The 18046-nt window shown below is 42.0% G+C and overlaps 1 protein-coding gene across 1 annotated transcript; it reads right to left on the bottom strand.

Moving 5' to 3' along the window:
- Positions 1-3184: 3184 nt before the first annotated feature.
- Positions 3185-9649, bottom strand: ALOX5AP (arachidonate 5-lipoxygenase activating protein). Its single transcript, XM_073583170.1, has 5 exons — positions 9487-9649; positions 8424-8523; positions 7890-7960; positions 6017-6098; positions 3185-3586 (listed from the first exon to the last, which is right to left on the bottom strand). Exons 1-5 carry the CDS (start codon positions 9554-9556, stop codon positions 3424-3426), a joined length of 486 nt encoding a protein of 161 aa, XP_073439271.1. The 5' UTR covers positions 9557-9649; the 3' UTR covers positions 3185-3423.
- Positions 9650-18046: the final 8397 nt, after the last annotated feature.

Below are 18046 nucleotides of genomic sequence, written 5' to 3'. Positions count from 1 at the left end.
CACTTCCTAAAACATAACAAGTGAACCTCCTTCTACATTTTGAAATAGGAAGTGATCACTTGTGTGTACGAGATATAAGCCGCATCACTTTAAATTGTAGCTTAGTTCTGCATCTACATTACAGCCATGATTCCCTTTATTGCCAGATCTAGCTTGAAATGCTGAGTTTATTTCTGCAATTGAATACTTCACTAATTACAGTGAATAGAGGAGTCCAGATCAGAGACCCCACCTTTGTAAACTTCTGATATGAAATTTTAAGTATCATTTATAAAAGACGCTTCAGGCAAGTATCTACGTATCACTTACTGTGCTGCTTGCTGCAGTTTTATCACCAGGAGATTATCATTTATAGGACAAGTATACCTGGTGCCACGTAGTCCAGTTATTCATGAGCTCTGTATAACCCCGCCCCCAGCACTGATTGGCAGCTTGCTGCCTATGTAGTGTGCATACAGAAAGCTGGTAATCAGTGGTGTGGGCGGGGTTATACAGGGCTCAGCATTCAGAGAACTGCTGAGTCTGCAGTAGAGAAAACAGGGATGTTATCAAAACTACAGGAAGCAGCCCAGTAGTGGGAAATTTATGGAATCAGGGTTTCTGTCTCTACAGATGGGGTAGCAAAAACCTGGTAACAGCCTGTTTACACTGCCCGATAATCGTGAAGTGATTTGTGTGTATGTATGAAACATGTATAGTAAGCCAGTCAAGATGTCCTATTTTTAGCAGAATAAGAAAAGTTATGAATATCATTTTTTGATGAGTTCTGGATTCTTGTCCCAAGTAGACTCCAGCTTTAGTCCCTCATTTTTAACACTGATTTTGCAAAATTCAAGCCTACGGTATGGGTATGCCGACAATAGAGGAAATAAAGATATGGCTCTTGGAAGAAGAGGAGGAAAGTAAACCAAAAAAAAATATATAGCCATGACAGGAAAGGGTTAATTTTTTTTAAAAAAAATTATTGCACATAAACCAGTGCCTATAACCAGTGGCTAAAATAGCCACGTATGACTCTCCTGTGCCCTGTATATGCACGGTCACTGAGAATTTGGCGTTGCATCTAAAATGTTACAGTTCCAGCAAAGTGGAGGGGATTTATAAAAATCTCATTCCCGCTGCACTTTTTTTTTAATGTAACGAAAACTGCGTGTTGGCAATCCGCAGCATGTCGATTTCTCAGACTGTTATGTGCGGATTAAAATTGCATTAGATGTGGAAAATCTGCAGGTAAAGAAATGCGTTTGTGTTATTACCACTAAAAACGCTTGTAATCCGCACATGACTTTGTCGATAAAGTTTTGCCAAATACCTGGAAGTATCAAAAACAAAGCAGCTTTATTTAAAACACGACATACAAACAAGAGGCAAAAAACACAAGTAATTTAATTTATCTAATAGGTGCAAAAAATCTGCAACCTCATAATCTCACCAGATATTTATCGTGGGAACGTAGCCTAATGTTACGCCTTACTAAAGCTTGCTCAATGAAAAATTCGCCTTTTAACAGAGTTTAAGGCTATGTGCCCATGTTGCAGAAATGCTGCGGAAATGTGCGCAGCATTTCCGCAACTCCCTGCTGCGGGTAAAACGCATGCGGAATTCGCATGCGTTTTGCAAGCGTTTTTAGCTTGCAGAATGCTTACGCTTTTCCAAGTGATTTGAAGCATCGCTTGGAATGTGATTGACAGGTTGGTCACACAAGCATAGTGCTTGACAAGTGTGACCAACTTTTTACTATTGAGGCTGCCTAGGCGGCATCAATAGTAAAAGATAGAATGTGAAAAAGAATTAAAAAAAATAAAAAATAGTGATATACTTACCCTCTGATGGCCCCCCGGAGTCGTCCCGGCCCTCATTGGCGCTAGCGGCAAGTTCTGTTCCCAGGGATGCCTTGTGACAATGACCGTGAGACCGCTACATCATCAGAGGTCATTCGCGCAATGCATCCCTGGGAACGGAACTTGCCGCTAGCGCCAATGAGGGCCGGGACGACTCCGGGGGCCATCAGAGGGTAAATATATCACTATTTTTTATTTTAATTCTATTTTTCACAGGAATATGGTACCCAGGGCATGGAGGAGAGTCTGCACATGAAGCGCCCAATTTACATATGGTGGGCATAGCCACATGCGTAAAGTCAGCGTTTCAATGCAATCCTTATAGCGGCGTAATCGCCGCATTTCCGCAGAAATAATGAACATGCTGCAGATTTTACCGCTATGCGATTCCGCAGCGGGAAAATCCACAGCATAGGCACAGCAACTGCAGAATCCCATAGGATTGTTTGGGAGTGCGCTTTTTAAGCATTTCCGCTGCGGCAAAAACGAGGCAGAAACGCATAAAAGTGCAACGTGGGCACATAGCCTTAAAGTTTATTTTCTTCAGAGGGACAGAGTGATGCAATTTGGAAGGTGTCACACATTAGGCTTCGTATTAACATGTTCTTATAGGTATTTTATTTAAGGGGTTTTTCTATATTCATTTTGTTACTGTAGACCTAAGAACTAACAGGCAGGTAGTTGATAACTAAAATATCACAATATACTTCCCGTTTCTTGTTTTTTCTGATCTCTCTTTAGGGCCGTACTCTTAGTGGACTGATCTGCTTCTTTTCGGTAATTGCTAATTACCTGGCTGTTGCGCCCGGCGCTGATCTCTGTCAGCACACAGCGGCCACTGACTGCTCCTACCGGCGAATCCGCAGCTTACGCTGGAGTCACGTTGCCCAAGCAGCAGCTTCTCTTCCACTTTACTCTGGTGACGTGACTGTGGACGTCATGCTGATTGACAGCGGACTCCTCGTTGCCTAACTGTGACAATCAGCATGACACCCCAGTCACGCCTCGCAGACAGAGCTGCCCGGAAGAAGAGCTGCTCTGTTAATGTGGATCAGCTGAATCACCGGCAGGAGCGGTCAGTAACGGCTCTGAGCCAGCGCTGTCTGTTAGCTTTGTGGCTCATAGTAAAAAAAGACTATATGAACTAACACAACCACATTTTGCATTGCATCTACGTGAACGCCACTTCCTCTGCTTCTTCTAACCTACAGAAGGTAAAAGAGGGGAAAATGGAATCGTGACTATAGGATCAGACTACAAAAGCCTGTGTTTGTAGTCTGTTGCTATGGCAACACATAGGTCTGCATATCAGTTATAAATGGAAAAAGGTATAAACAAGACTATTTGTAAAGTTGCATTATTTTTTTATTTTAGATACAATGGAGCCAAAATAGAAAAAAAAGAAAATGTGTTTGCTAAAGTGAGCATAGTATTTAAAGCGAAGGTTCGCTATGTACATTTCGACAGTGGTGTGGTCCCACTATTCAGACAAGTGACAGCAGTCCCATCTTTCAGATTCCCGCCATGACTTCTTCTTACAAGTCTCAATGATTCGTCAATTATGTATAAAGCCTTATCAGCGTTATGGGATGAGCAGTAATGGGGAGAAGGTCTTACTGAGTCCACTTATATAATTCTCCATATCACTTCCAAAGGTGATCACAAGGTAATGGTTCAGGATCCCGGCCACAGTCATGGCGAACAGAAAAAATATAATGCGTTTTCCAAAAATGTATCCAGGAGTACTACAAGAACAAGAGAAGTATTAATGGCAGAAAGCTGGGAAACACAAAAACAAGAGGATTTGACTTTAGAAAGGATCTGTCACTGCCACAAAAATGTGTGCTTTAATAAATACTTATATTCTTCATGATATCGCAATTATGTAGCATCATGTTTGAAAACTTTCCATGTTGTTGTTCTTCTGGTGTTCCTCCTGGCAATGTATGAGTAAACTGACAACTGTTTTTTTTTCATTACCCTAGATGTGAAATCAGTGGTTAAAGTGTCAGATCGTATTGATAAGGGAAATAGTAACAGTCAGTTGTCATTTTAGGCCGGTTTCACACTTGCAACCACAATGCGAGAAACTCGTGTGAGTCTCTCGCCTCAATACCCGGCACTGCCGCCGGCACTCGGGACCGGAGTGTGAGGCTGCATGTATTTCTATGCAACCAAACGCTCTGGGCCGAACCGCTGGCGGCAGTGCGGGTATCGATGCGAGAGACTCGCGCGAATTTCTCGCATTGCAGTTGCAAGTGTGAAACCGGCCTTAGTTGTATATTTCCAGGAGGAATAATAGAGGAATAGATTAATGCAAAAATTTAAGAAAATAGGCTTCAACTTTATTATTTCATGAGAGAATGCAAGTGCAGAGGAAAGAGAAAAGTTCCAGCACCAGGCGTCTCTTCATTAAAATCTTCAATATTTTATTTTCATCTCAAGAATAAAACATCAAGCGGGGACACAGTCCCTAAACGCCTGACACGTTTCGAGCAAAGTTCTTAATCATAGACATATGAACAATACATAAAAACATACTTATATACCTATTTCATTAAGTGACACCATGTACACGGTTTCAATAAAAATGTCAGCTCATGCCACAAAAAATAAGCCCTCACCCAGCCAGAGATCATAAAAAATAGGGACGCTACGGGTCTTGGAAAATGTCACAGAAGTAAAAGAAAAACAGTTCTGGAATCATTGGAGCAGCACCAATTGGAGCAGATACTGAATTTAAAACATAACTGTGCTTTCAAGTAACTTTTCAGAATACGGTGTCCTGTGTGTTTGCCCGAGGAATACTAGTGCATCTGGCCATGATTTTACATCCTTCATTGTCACCAGCTTTCCTCAATGCAGGCGCTATCTGTAATCTGCAATCCATTGGTAATCTCTGCTCTTCATTCACTTTATGACAAGCTGCAGCATCATGGAGGACATAATACAGCAGAGCTGAGCTGTCTTCATCTGAATCAAGCTCTGCACCATGTTTCTTTCTGTCTGTTCCCTTCCCTACACCTCTCTTGCCCCTTCCCTCCCATAGAGGATAATGAGCTGTGTCACATCACACCTGCTTTTTCACAATGGATGACAAGTTCAGGAGGAGCAGGTGAGGGGAAGAAGAGTCTGACGGGGATGGGTGTTATGGATGAGTCACGGAAGGAGGAAAAAACAAAAATAATAGCTAAGTCCAGAAAACCAGAGAAGTTGGCAGCTATCGGATTGCAGACCCCTGAACCTATCCACAACAACTAGCAGTAGCCGTAGGGGGTTCCTACGGTGCCCTAGACCCCTCGATCACAGCCGGAGAACTAAATTAGCCTAAACACAGAAAGGGGAAATCTAAACTGCCCCAGAGCAGACCCCAAAGCAATAGGCAGCCCCCAACATATAATGACTGTGAAGCAAGATGAAAAACACTAACACAGATAGAAAGATAGGTTGAGCAAATGATGGGGCCCAAGCTAACTAAAATAGGACAGGATAGAAAAGCTGCTGTCTGCAATCCGCAAAAACCCTATCCAAAAATGTACCAACAGACTGATAGGAGAAACAGGCCCTGAAGTCGCTAGGCTTCAAAAGACTATATCAGCACTCAGGTATATTCTGAAGACAGAGCCAGAGATCAACAGATCAGAGACAAAAATGGAATTCAGCTCACCCCCGGCCGGGGATGGCTGAACTCCAAAAAAACAAGGCAAACAAGACCAGAACTAAAGTGTACAAAAGGCAGAGCAAAACTTAGCTTTGAGAAGCAGAAATCAGACTGATCTCCAAGAATCCAGCAGGAAAATCACCGGCAAGGCAGCAGGGCGTCGGCTGCCTTATATCCAGTCATTAGTTCCTGTGACCCAGTCATCATCTACCTGCTCAGCTGTTTGGTAATCAGCCTCACTACCTTCCTTCGCCAGAAGAGGGAGTTCATCAGACCTCACTGGTGAAGGGAAAAATGAACTCACAACAGATGGGGGGGGAGAAACTGAATTCTCTGATAAGATACATTACTACGTTTCTTGAAATCGCCTGTACTATTGATTTAGTCAAACTTTGTTGAAATTACAGTTTAATTTTAAATGCAAAAAAAAATGTAGTGAAACATCCTCTTTAACTGGGAAAACATTAAGTCACTGTGGTTTCTGATACATTATGCATATGATACCAAATATTACCTCTGTGTCTTTTCTCCTAGGTAACCGACAAAGTACTTCTGCCGAACAAACAGGTACATGAGGCCAGCGAAGGCTGCAGGAGCTAAAATAACATAGAAACAAAATGTTAACAGGTAGCTACAATGTGGTCGTACAAAAACATGCAGGAAATATTTCTAGCACTTTATTCATTAGCTGTAGAGTCTGATGGCCTCCTCCTTGGCGCTGCCTTTGCTCCTCTGGCCTCCCTTTGCACTCCAGGATACTCCTCTGACTCCTGTTCTTCCATAGATAGGATCTGCCCTGTCCTTCAGACCACACATGGAAGCCCTCACCGCCTCCTGTCCCATTACTTGTGGGATTGTTAAATCCTGTGACATAGGGCGCTTGTCCAGTGCTACTTCTGATATAAGCACCAGAGAGTAAGGCTTTCATTTTCCTCTGCCTAACAGGCTTTCATAGTGACATTGTTTTTCCTATGACTCTTCCTGGTTACTCAGGACAACAATCTCCTCCCCACAAGCTAGTGAAGCAGCCCTGCTGCCACCCACCAATGACAGACATTTGAAACTACAGCCAGCTGCTGTTCTTACAGCGCGAAATTGGGGTTTTCTATGAGTCACAGGATTTAACAATCCCACAAGTAATCCCCTTTGGGACAATTCCCTTCAGGCATAGCCATAGGATGTTTATGCCAACTTCTGGTTGGTGCAACCTTTGGAGCTTTTCAAAGTCACAGATCTAATAATCCTGTATATGATCTCGTTTGGAATATTTCTCTACTACCCCTTCTCTTTGAAATCTACAGGTTTATATACCAGTTCTTACATGGTGGATGGTATCACCTCCAATAGCACCTAATTTACTATTGGTCATACAATATAATGTCCAGAAAATGATAGAGATAGGAGCAGTCTTGTTTACTGATGAAGGCTAGTTGATACAGCCGAAACGTCTATATTTGTGACTGCAAATAAAAATTCTTCATCTTTGCAACGAGTTGAGTGCCAAAAATTTTTTGATTATTATGTCCCAATTAGTCCTCCTCTGTGACCTTCCCTCTGACACTCTTGCACTCCTCCAAAATACCCTCAACCTTCCCCCATTTAATACATTGTAAGCCCTCATGGTCAGCATCCTCTCTTCTCTTCTACCACTTGTTTTGTTATCTATGCATTTTTTTACCTACAGCTCCATAAAAGCTGGTAATGCCGTAAAATAAATAATATCAAAATAGTTTGCCATATATAGAGTAAAGGTGGTGTTCACTATTCTAATATTGATGACCTATCCTAAGGATAAATCGGATCAGACCAATGGGAGTCCACTTTTGACAGTCCTGGTAGGACTTGTGTCTACAGTGTACATAGCTGGAACAATGAACATTCACAGATACATATTTAAGCCATACGTATTCCCACGTGTTTCGCCATTTCAATGGCTTCTTCAGGGGTATCTAAATCCTATTAAAAAATTATTACATTTCTCATGAGTCATAAGTAATTAGATATCCCCTGTGTCTATATATAGAGGGGAACAGGTAAGTGGGCTCAGTGTATAACAGCATTCAATCACTATGTGTCTCTGCAACAAATTGGTCATAGTGCAAGAAACTCTTTGTCTCACTTTATACCGATTACCGGTGTCCACCTGATAGAGGAGCCAAGGGGCTGGTAAAGGTATATACTATCATACTGGGTTACAAAGCTATGTAGCTAGCTACAAAGGCATGTACTGCATATACTGCTATTTTTATATAGTCTCTGTTCTTTTATGTAATATTGTGTCTTGTTTAGCCACACCGGTTTGTAGCCATGTTTCTATATTGTTGGTTGTGCCTGCCTAAATTGGACTATATGTATTAAAAATACCAAAAACACCACGAGTATTTTACCTTGGCTACAGAGGACACCAGCGCACCACAACACGGCTAGGAATGTAGGGTACGCATCAATGCAGTTTTGGCTGAAAAAGATGGAAAAAGCATCCAAAATGTGTCAATAAACTGTATACTAAACAATAAGTTAAGATAAAATAACTTAAGGATAAGTTAGATACCGCTCAGCTGACAGTTATTCCATAATTTCCCTTGGGATCAATAAAGTGTGTCATGTCGTATCGTAATTATCCCAATAACATGCTGACCAAGTGTGCATGTTTTTTCAATGGGGAGACACAGTAATATAGGGATTTTGCTGAGCAGCAGCAGTTAAAAGCAGCTTTCAAAGAGCAAGAATTGGTCATTGAAACAGCATGGCAGCTTAATGTTTGGGAGAGAAGGAAGAACATAAGGTAATGAAGTATATTAGAAAAAATTATAACTGTGCAATGCCTGGAGTATAATTTACTAACTAAATCTGCACTACTTGAATACATTTTGATACAAATATGACAGATCAATAATGCATATAAACCCACAGAGACTCACTTTGCTGTGTACACTTTCTCGAAGGCAACTGAGCCGGTTCTCTGGAAGCTCTTGGAGTGCTGACTCTTGGATTCATGCTCCACTTTGAATGCAAAAAAAACTAAAATATGGAAAAAAACGTAATAAAAAATGTTGTTCCATGACTTAAATTATATATATATATGTATATCCCTTATAATTACTTCATGTAGACACCCAAATCCACAATTCTGTGGTTTTAAAGGCAATCTGTAACCAAATTTTTGCTGCCCCATCTTAGAGCATTAAAATGTGGAGGCAGAGACCTTGATTCTAACGATGTATCACTTACTGTTGTATGTTTGATAAAATCACTGTTTGATGCAGATCTAGCAGTTCTCTGAATGCTGAGCTCTGTATAACCCCGTCCACATCTTTCTGTGTACACTGTACAGAGCTCATGAATACGGAGGACTACATGTTTACTAGTCCTCCAGTGATGATGCGTTGCTGAGAAAACAGTGACTTTATCAAACTTACATCAAGCAGCCCAGTAAGTGACACATCGCTGGAATTAGAGTCTCTAACTCTACATTACGACAGCTATTATTACACTATCACAGCCTCAAATGAGGATGGTGTCCTAACACAGTTAAACTCAGTCTTAATTAAACTCAACCCAAACTCAACCCAAACTTTACTCCCGATGGGTCTCTGCTTGCAAGCAGGAATAAATTCACAGTAAATGTCCTGAAGCCACATAGCCTCAATGCACAGTTCTCAAACAGGACTCATCAACTTCACTAAGTGGATCCGACTACACCAGGGTATTAAAGACCTCACATGTGACTCCCAGACGGGGCAAATCCCAGCACAATATATAGCCTGGGCCACTGGAGTGGTGGAAGTTCCCTTTGAAAGTAACCTATCAATTACATCCCCTAAAAATTATAAGTAACTCCCTGGCGCCCTCTGACTAGGCCACTACACAATATTTTGGCAAAATTTTTAATAGCTCTAATAACATTTCCTCGGACTACTCTACCATACCTAACATTCCCAGTCTGATGAGAAGTTATGCACATCACGTCCTCCGTCTACTTACTGTTCTGGATAACGCTGATCAAGGTCACAATTACCAGGAGGACAATGTTCCCGACGATTTCTTGATTCATTTTTCAGAAAGATACAGATGATGTCTTACAGACCAGTGCCAATACTTTACTGTGCAATGCGGATATTGGTTTAGAAGAGGAAAAAGAAATAGAGGAAGTTCATTTCCTTATCTTTCATTAAGGATCTCGGCTCAGGCGGAACTAACTTGTACCCTCATGATGAAAAAATTTAGGTAGAACGTTTGACATTTCCTAAGTTTCTGCCGTACAGGCTTCAAAGGGTTTGAGGATTGATCTTACACCGGATGACCACATCCTCAGATTGTCGCTGCTCCACTAATTCTGGAAGGGTTTCTTTTTTATTCTATGTCTCTCCATTCAAAATTTATACCCATGGTAATAAAGAGCGACAGAGATGCAAATTTTCCCTTTAACAAATGGGTTTATACCAGAGGACTTCTCGGTGAGCATATTTTTTTTCTCCTCTATGATACTAGCCAATCCAAACACTGCCTTGCCCACATAGAAGATGGCAGCAGCAGTCTAGATTAGCGTATTCTCCTGGGAAATTCACAGTTTCTGTAGCCCTTCCTGCTATTGGAACGCCGAAGCTCATTAGGACAGCAGCACCAGAACTATCAGCTGCATTTAAAGGGTTTATCCAGGACTTTTTTTAATATGGGCCTAAAAATTAACTGTCAGGTAGTTGCAAAAAATCTGGCATGTTCTACCCAAACCACTCCTGCTGGAGAATCAGCCGCTCACCGTCAACAGAGCAACTCTACCTCTTCTGCTCTGGTATGTCAACCGGTTTGGCAGCAGGGAGCTGACCGTCAATCAGCATGATGTCAGCAGTCATGCCTCATCAACGGAGCCTTAGAGAAGCCGCTGCTGTCCACGTGACATCAGCAGAAGCTGCTAAATCGCCAGCATGAGCGGTCTGTGACTGCTCTGAGCAGGCAGAGATCAGCACTGGGCACAACAGGCAGCTAGGTAGCAACTAGCCACCTGTTAGTTTTTAGGCCCAATATATATATATATATATATATATATATATATATATATACTGTACATACATACATAGTCCTGAAAAAAACCTTTAATGGTTCCACAGTTTCCCGATCTTGCAAGTTACACTTAGACCTGTCTTCCGAATGCCAGTATCCAAGTCTCTGGTGGGTTTGTTATACATATGGGGTATTTATTGAAGAAAATGTCTGGTTTGAAATTTATTGCCCAATATATTATTTGCAGAATCGGCCTGGCCCACCAGATTGCCCCCTTGTGAATCCAGGCTCTGATGCAATGATGGGCCCAAAGGTCCAACAGAAGTCAATCCTATATGGAGGTAGCTTAGAAGCCAAACACTTGTCACTAGAGTATTCCAAATGGGTTGAGTTACAAATCGTATAATGAAAAGTGAACACGCCGATGAATGGTATTTTATGGTAAGTGAGCCATCACAATTATTCCTGTGCTGGGGCTAGGGAGCAGTAAATCTATGCTACCTATTAGATAAATCTGAGTTGTGCGTAGATGGATGTGCCCTACAACAGCACATCCCATAATAATCTCCTAACTTAAAGGAATTTCACAAAGTAACCAGACTAACCTAAGTAACTTGCTCCATCTCGCTCACTAGTCATTGTAGCCGTGTCCTTTCCCAGGGCTCTCTTCTTCCTGTTATGTTCCTCTGTTTTGTAGCATGACCAGGGCTTGACTGGCCATATGGCAATTCTGGCCAATGCCAGAAGGGCCTGTCTGGTTGTGGGCCGCCTTGTCTGCTACCTTGATAACAGAATCGTGTTCTCAAGACACTCATACTGTTAAGAGTTGTGACAAAGTACAAAGTCGCTGACTCTGTCACTTACCCCAGCAGGCCACGGGTATCATTAGAAATATTGGTCTTGTAGTAAATCTTGCTTTCCTCCAGAGTAATATATTCCATCTGGTGCTTGGGGACGGGGACACCATGGGCCTGTGTGATTTCAAATGCCAGGGCTGAATTTCAGCCCCGGTCCGTACCTGAGCATGACCCTACAGCATTGCCCTAGTCCACGCTATGCTGTATATGACGATAGTATTGTAGGCTATCTACTATATAATTTATCGCTGTGCACTTGTCATCTTATCCTGATACTTTTGTTTTATCTGTAGGTTGTAATCCCATACGCTGGTGTAGTTGCACGTGAGGGAAGAGGGACGAGCTGATCAGTGCCAAAGGTTTCAACTAGATATTGTCTCAAAGCATAGTCGTGTTATCTCACTGCTGTGTGTTCCATCACCTCTCTCCTCCGATGATGCAGTGGGAAGATCTTTTTTTCCCAGCATCTGGCTATGCTCCGTGGATACCTCTATATATTTATGAATTATTTGAGTTTTTTCTAAGCCGATCTTACCCTGGACTCAAATGCAGGACTTGGAGCATGGAAGGCAAAAACACAAACAGTGAGCCACAAGCTGAACTGCTATTAGTAAGAAAATTTTCCCTATTTAAAGATCTAAATGTTATTCTTCTTTACAGTCATAGTGTACTGGTACATATTGATAAATCTTCATATACTAGTACATCTTTGTATACCTGTACATTTTGAGTTGAAAAACTGATTTTTTTTAAAGTAAGATTATTTTTTTTCTCATAAAATTACTAAAAAAAACAATTAATAATCACATTCTTGTGGTACACTTTTCTAAATTAATGTCACCAACCAATACATGGGTGACAGTTAGAAGGCGGGGTAGAGGGAAGAGCACCAGGGAGGCTAGTCCTGATCTGGCACACCCCAATAAGTTTGCTAAGTTGGCAGATGAGGGGAGTGTTAGTGCAGGAGTAGCACTGCTGCAGCAAGGCACGTCCTCTGAAAGCCGGAGGAGTGTCTGCTCCAGTAAGGGGGGAAATAGGAGAGCAGGGCAGGCCAGACAGGTTCTGGTAGTGGGAGACTCAATTATTAGGGGAACAGATAGGGCAATCTGTCACAAAGACAGGGATCGTCGAACGGTGTGCTGCCTACCTGGCGCTCGAGTCCGACACATCGCTGATCGGGTTGACAGATTACTGGGAGGGGCTGGTGAGGATCCAGCGGTCATGGTGCACATTGGCACAAATGACAAAGTTAGAGGTAGGTGGAAGGTCCTTAAAGATGATTTCAGGGAATTAGGCTGTAAGCTTAAAGCAAGGACCTCCAAGGTGGTATTTTCGGAAATACTTCCTGTACCACGTGCCACACCAGAGAGGCAACGGGAGATTAGGGAGGTTAATAAGTGGCTCAGGAATTGGTGTAGGAAGGAGGGGTTTGGGTTCCTGCAGAACTGGGCCTACTTCTCAGTTGGCTACAGGTTCTACGCTAGGGACGGGCTGCACCTCAATGGGGAGGGTGCAGCTGTGCTGGGGGAGAAAATGGCTAGAAGGTTGGAGGAGTGTTTAAACTAGGGACGGGGGGGAGGGTATTCCTTTTATAGGAGGGGAAAACAGTGCAGATAGAGACCTGGGCACAAATAATGACATTGGGGGTGGTGGTGGCATGGGGGGTGGGGTTAGAACAGTTAATAATTTAAGAAAGAATAGAGGTACAGAGAGATACATAAAGTGCATGTATACTAATGCCAGAAGCCTCGCCAACAAGATGGAGGAATTGGAGTTAATGTTGTTGGAACATAATTATGACATGGTGGGGATATCTGAGACATGGCTGGATGAGAGCCATGACTGGGCGGTTAATTTACAGGGCTATAGTCTGTTCAGAAATGACTGAACAAATAAGCGAGGGGGAGGCGTGTGTTTATATGTAAAACCAACCTTAAAACCCATCCTTCGTGATAATATAAATGAATCTAATGAAAATGTAGAGTCCCTGTGGGTAGAGATAAGGGGAGGGGGGAAAAATAATAAATTACTGATAGGGGTTTGTTATAAGTCTCCAAAAATAATGGAAGCAACAGAGAATATCCTCATAAAGCAAATAGATGAAGCTGAGACTCAAGGAGAAGTCATTATTATGGGGGACTTCAACTACCCCGAAATACATTGGGGAACCGAAACCTGCAGTTCCAGCAAAGGTAATAGGTGTCTGACAACTATGAGAGACAATTACCTTTCACAACTGGTTCAGGACCCAACAAGAGACCTAATACCTACCCAACAGGCCAGACCGCATATCAAATATAAGGGTTGGGGGTCACTTGGGTAATAGTGATCACAAAATAATAAGTTTTCATGTATCCTTTAATAAGATGTGTAGTAGAGGGGTTACAAGGACACTAAACTTCAGGAAAGCAAATTTCCAACGGATGAGAGATGATCTTGGTGCAATTAACTGGGACGATATCCTGAGACATAAAAATACACAAAGAAAATGGGAGACGTTTATTAGCATCCTGAATAGGACCTGTGCACAATATATACCGTATGGGAATAAACATGCTAGAAATAGGAGGAAACCACTATGGCTAAATAGAGCTGTAAGGGGTGCAATAAGAGATAAAAATAAAGCATTTAGAAAATTAAAGCAAGTAGGTAGTGATGAGGCATTAACTAAATACAGAAGATTAAATAAATTCTGTAAAAAGCAAATCAAAACAGCAAAGCTTGAGACAGAGAGACTCATTGCCAGAGAAAGTAAAAATAATCCCAAAATATTCTTTAACTACCTAAATAGTAAGAAACTAAAAAATGATAGTGTTGGCCCCCTTAAAAATAGTCTGGGTGAAATGGTGGATGAGGATGAGGAAAAAGCCAATATGCTAAATAACTTTTTTTCAACAGTATTTACACAAGAAAATCCCATGACGGATAACATGATCAGGGATAAAAAATTCTCCATTAAATGTCACCTGCTTAACCCAGCAGGAAGTACGGCGGCGTCTAAAAATCACTAAAATTGACAAATCCCCGGGCCCGGATGGGATACACCCCCGAGTACTGCAGGAATTAAGCACAGTCATAGATAGACCATTATTTTTAATCTTTAAAGATTCCATAATAACAGTGTCTGTACCACAGGACTGGTGTATAGCAAATGTGGTGCCAATATTCAAAAAGGGGACAAAAACAGAACTTGGAAATTATAGGCCAGTAAGTTTAACCTCAACTGTGGGTAAAATCCTGGAGGGTTTTCTAAGAGATACTATACTGGAGTATCTGGAGAAGAATAACCTCAAGACCCAATATCAGCATGGGTTTACAAGGGACCGTTCCTGTCAGACTAATCTGATAAGCTTTTATGAAGAGGTAAGTTCCGGACTGGACCAAGGGAATGCAGTGGACGTGGTGTACATGGACTTTTCAAAAGCTTTTGATACGGTGCCACACAAAAGGTTGATACATAAAATGAGAACAATGGGGATAGGGGAAAATATGTGTAGGTGGGTTAAGAGCTGGCTTAGGGATAGGAAACAAAGGGTGGTTATTAATGGAGCACACTCGGACTGGGTCACAGTTAGCAGTGGGGTACCACAGAGGTCATTTTGGGCCCGCTTCTTTTTAACATTTTTATTAATGACCTTGTAGGGGGCATAGAGAGTAGAATTTCAATATTTGCAGATGACACTAAACTCTGCAGGGTAATCAATACAGAGGAGGACAATTTTATATTACAGGAGGATTTATGTAAACTAGAAGCTTGGGCTGATAAATGGCAAATGAGCTTTAATGGGGATAAATGTAAGGTCATGCACTTGGGTAGAGCAAACAAGATGTATAATTATGTGCTTAATTGTAAAACACTGGGCAAAACTGTCACTGAAAAAGACCTGGGTGTATGGGTGGATGACAAACTCACATTTAGTGGCCAGTGTCAGGCAGCTGCTGCAAACGCAAATAAAATAATGGGATGCATTAAAAGAGGCATAGATGCTCATGAGGAGAACATAATTTTACCTCTATATAAGTCACTAGTGCGACCACACTTAGAATACTGTGTACAGTTCTGGTCTCCGGTGTATAAGAAAGACATAGCTGAACTGGAGCGGGTGCAGAGAAGAGCGGCCAATGTTATTAGGGAACTAGGGGGTCTGCAATACCAAGACAGGTTATTACATTTGGGGTTATTTAGTTTGGAGAATCGAAGGCTTAGGGGTGATCTTATTACAATGTATAAATATATGCGGGGACAGTACAAAGACCTTTCTAATGATCTTTTTACTCTTAGACCTGTGACGGGGACAAGGGGCATCCTCTACGTCTGGAGGAAAGAAGGTTTAAGCATACTCACAGACGCGGATTCTTTACTGTAAGAGCAGTGAGACTATGGAACTCTGCCATATGATGTTGTAATGAGTGATTCACTACTAAAATTTAAGAAGGGACTGGATGCCTTTCTTGAAAAGTATAATATTACAGGGTATATACACTAGTTTCCTTAATATTGCGTTGATCCAGGGAGCTAGTCTGATTGCCGTATGTGGAGTCGGGAAGGAATTTTTTTCCCCAATGTGAAGCTTACTGTTTGCCACATGGGTTTTTTTTGCCTTCCTCTGGATCAACATGTTAGGGCAAGTTAGGACAGGATATGGGTTGAACTAGATGGACTTAAAGTCTCCCTTCAACCTTAATAACTATGTTACTATGTTATGTATTACATGTTTGGTATCTTTGTAATCATAACATCCTGTACAATACATTGAACATATTACATAAACTACAGCTCAATGGGCAAAGAAATAAGACATCACATGGTGAAGTTTATGTAAAATTAAAAAGTTATGGCTTTTATCATTAGAATTGGTGGAGGACGAAAAAAGAATCTTTAGGCCATCTGAACAACTGCATTCCAAAAATGTCCAAGTGCATCCATGTAATGTACAGTATGTATGCACATATGTTATATATGCTCGTGTGTGTATATGTGTATTGACTGATTAAATCTATGTGTAATGTATTAACATATCTATATTTTTTGGATAAAATTGCGCGGCATCCTGGGGTGGGCCCATACACACGTCCTGTCCGGTGACAATTCAATTTCAGCATCCGCCTCAGTATAAGACAACAGTCACTCCGGCTTATCGTCTCTCATCAAAGAGATTTTTTCAAATTATGCTTAATCAAACTCTGATCAGAGCATTATCATCCAGAGAGGAGACATATCACCCTTACATTGGACAAATGGTATTAATTATAACTAGGGAAGTGAGAAAGAGCTGACACTTCAACCTCCATTGAAGTACGACCTCTTGCCATGAACAGGTATTTACAACAGGGGATCTGCTGAGGGACAGCTACCAAATCTAGGATTTGTATACTCAGAGGCGGAGAAGTACACTTCCGAGGCAAGAGCTTCCTCTGTTCAAAGGAATTATCTCAGACATTCTGGAGCCAGTGATCAGTCATGAATATTGGGAGTTGCATCAATCTGATGTTTATGTGAATTATACAGTGCCTTGCGAAAGTATTCGGCCCCCTGGAACTTTTCAACCTTTTCCCACATATCATGCTTCAAACAAAGTTACCGAATGTAAATTTTTGGTGAAGAATCAACAACAAGTGGGACACAATTGTGAAGTTGAATGAAATTTATTGGTTATTTTAAATTTTTGTGGAAATTCAAAAACTGAAAAGTGGGGCGTGCAATATTATTCGGCCCCTTTACTTTCAGTGCAGCAACTCACTCCAGAAGTTCATTGTGGATCTCTGAATGATCCAATTTTGTCCTAAGCATGATATGTGGGAAAAGGTTGAAAAGTTCCAGGGGGGCGAATACTTTTGCAAGGCACTGTATTTTCGGAGTTGTGCCAAAGTGACGAACATAACGCATTCACTCACATCACCGTAAGGCCAGCCCTATCACCTGCAAATTAATATCGACCGATGGATGATGCTATCCATGCCCTTAAGCTGCATTCACACAATGAGTTTTTGGTGAGTTTCTTAGGCTGCTTATTGTAGAAAAATGCACGTAACCTATTTTACCCAATGGGTGCAGAAATGGGGCAGAAAATCTGCAGCATCAAAAACTTCCCAAAAGCTCATCGTGGGAACATAGCCTAAGGGTAGTTTCACACTAGCGTTTAATCCACGCAGCGCACGGCGCCACTAAGCCCCGCCCCCTGCCGGCTCCCTGCCCGCCCCATCCGGTCATCGCCGCCTACTATCGCACATGGACGCTTGCGATCTGCGCACCCTATCTTTAGCATAGGGTGCGCAGATCGTGCGCTAGTAGGATTTTGGCGTACGCTGCGCACTTTTGAAGGTGCGCCCGTGTGCGCCGAATGCAGCATGTTGCATTTTGGCGCGCTTGGTTCACCTTCAAAAGTGCGCAGCGCACGACAAAATCCTACTAGTGCACGGCCAGCGCACGATCTGCGCACCGTATGCTAAAGATGTAACCTACAACTGTACAAAAATATTATATAGTCACCATGTGACTAGTGGGCCTGTGTAACGTCAAATGCCAGGGCTGAATTTTAGTCCCAGTCCGGCCCTGAATACACATCACTGTTGCCGGCACTCAAGACGTGAGTGTTCAGCTGCATAGAAAGACATGCAGCCGCACGCTCCGGTCCCGAGTGCCGGTGGCAGTGTCGTGTTTTGATGCGAGAGATTCACGCGAGTTT

This window comes from Dendrobates tinctorius, unplaced genomic scaffold (assembly GCF_039654945.1).
Source record: "Dendrobates tinctorius isolate UK_male_01 unplaced genomic scaffold, ASM3965494v1 ptg000075l, whole genome shotgun sequence".
NCBI lineage: Eukaryota > Metazoa > Chordata > Amphibia > Anura > Dendrobatidae > Dendrobates > Dendrobates tinctorius.
The sequence above is the reverse complement of the archived record's forward strand: the minus strand, read 5'-3'. Positions and strand labels throughout refer to the sequence as shown.

Excerpts from the sequence above, each read along its gene's own strand:
- ALOX5AP (XM_073583170.1), bottom strand. The coding sequence starts at position 9,556 with ATGAATCAAGAAATCGTCGGGAACATTGTCCTCCTGGTAATTGTGACC. Across the intron at positions 8,524-9,486 it reads GATCAGCGTTATCCAGAACA|TTTTTTTTGCATTCAAAGTG; the intron begins GTAAGTAGACGG and ends TCCATATTTTAG. Across the intron at positions 6,099-7,889 it reads TGGTGTCCTCTGTAGCCAAG|CTCCTGCAGCCTTCGCTGGC; the intron begins GTAAAATACTCG and ends ATGTTATTTTAG.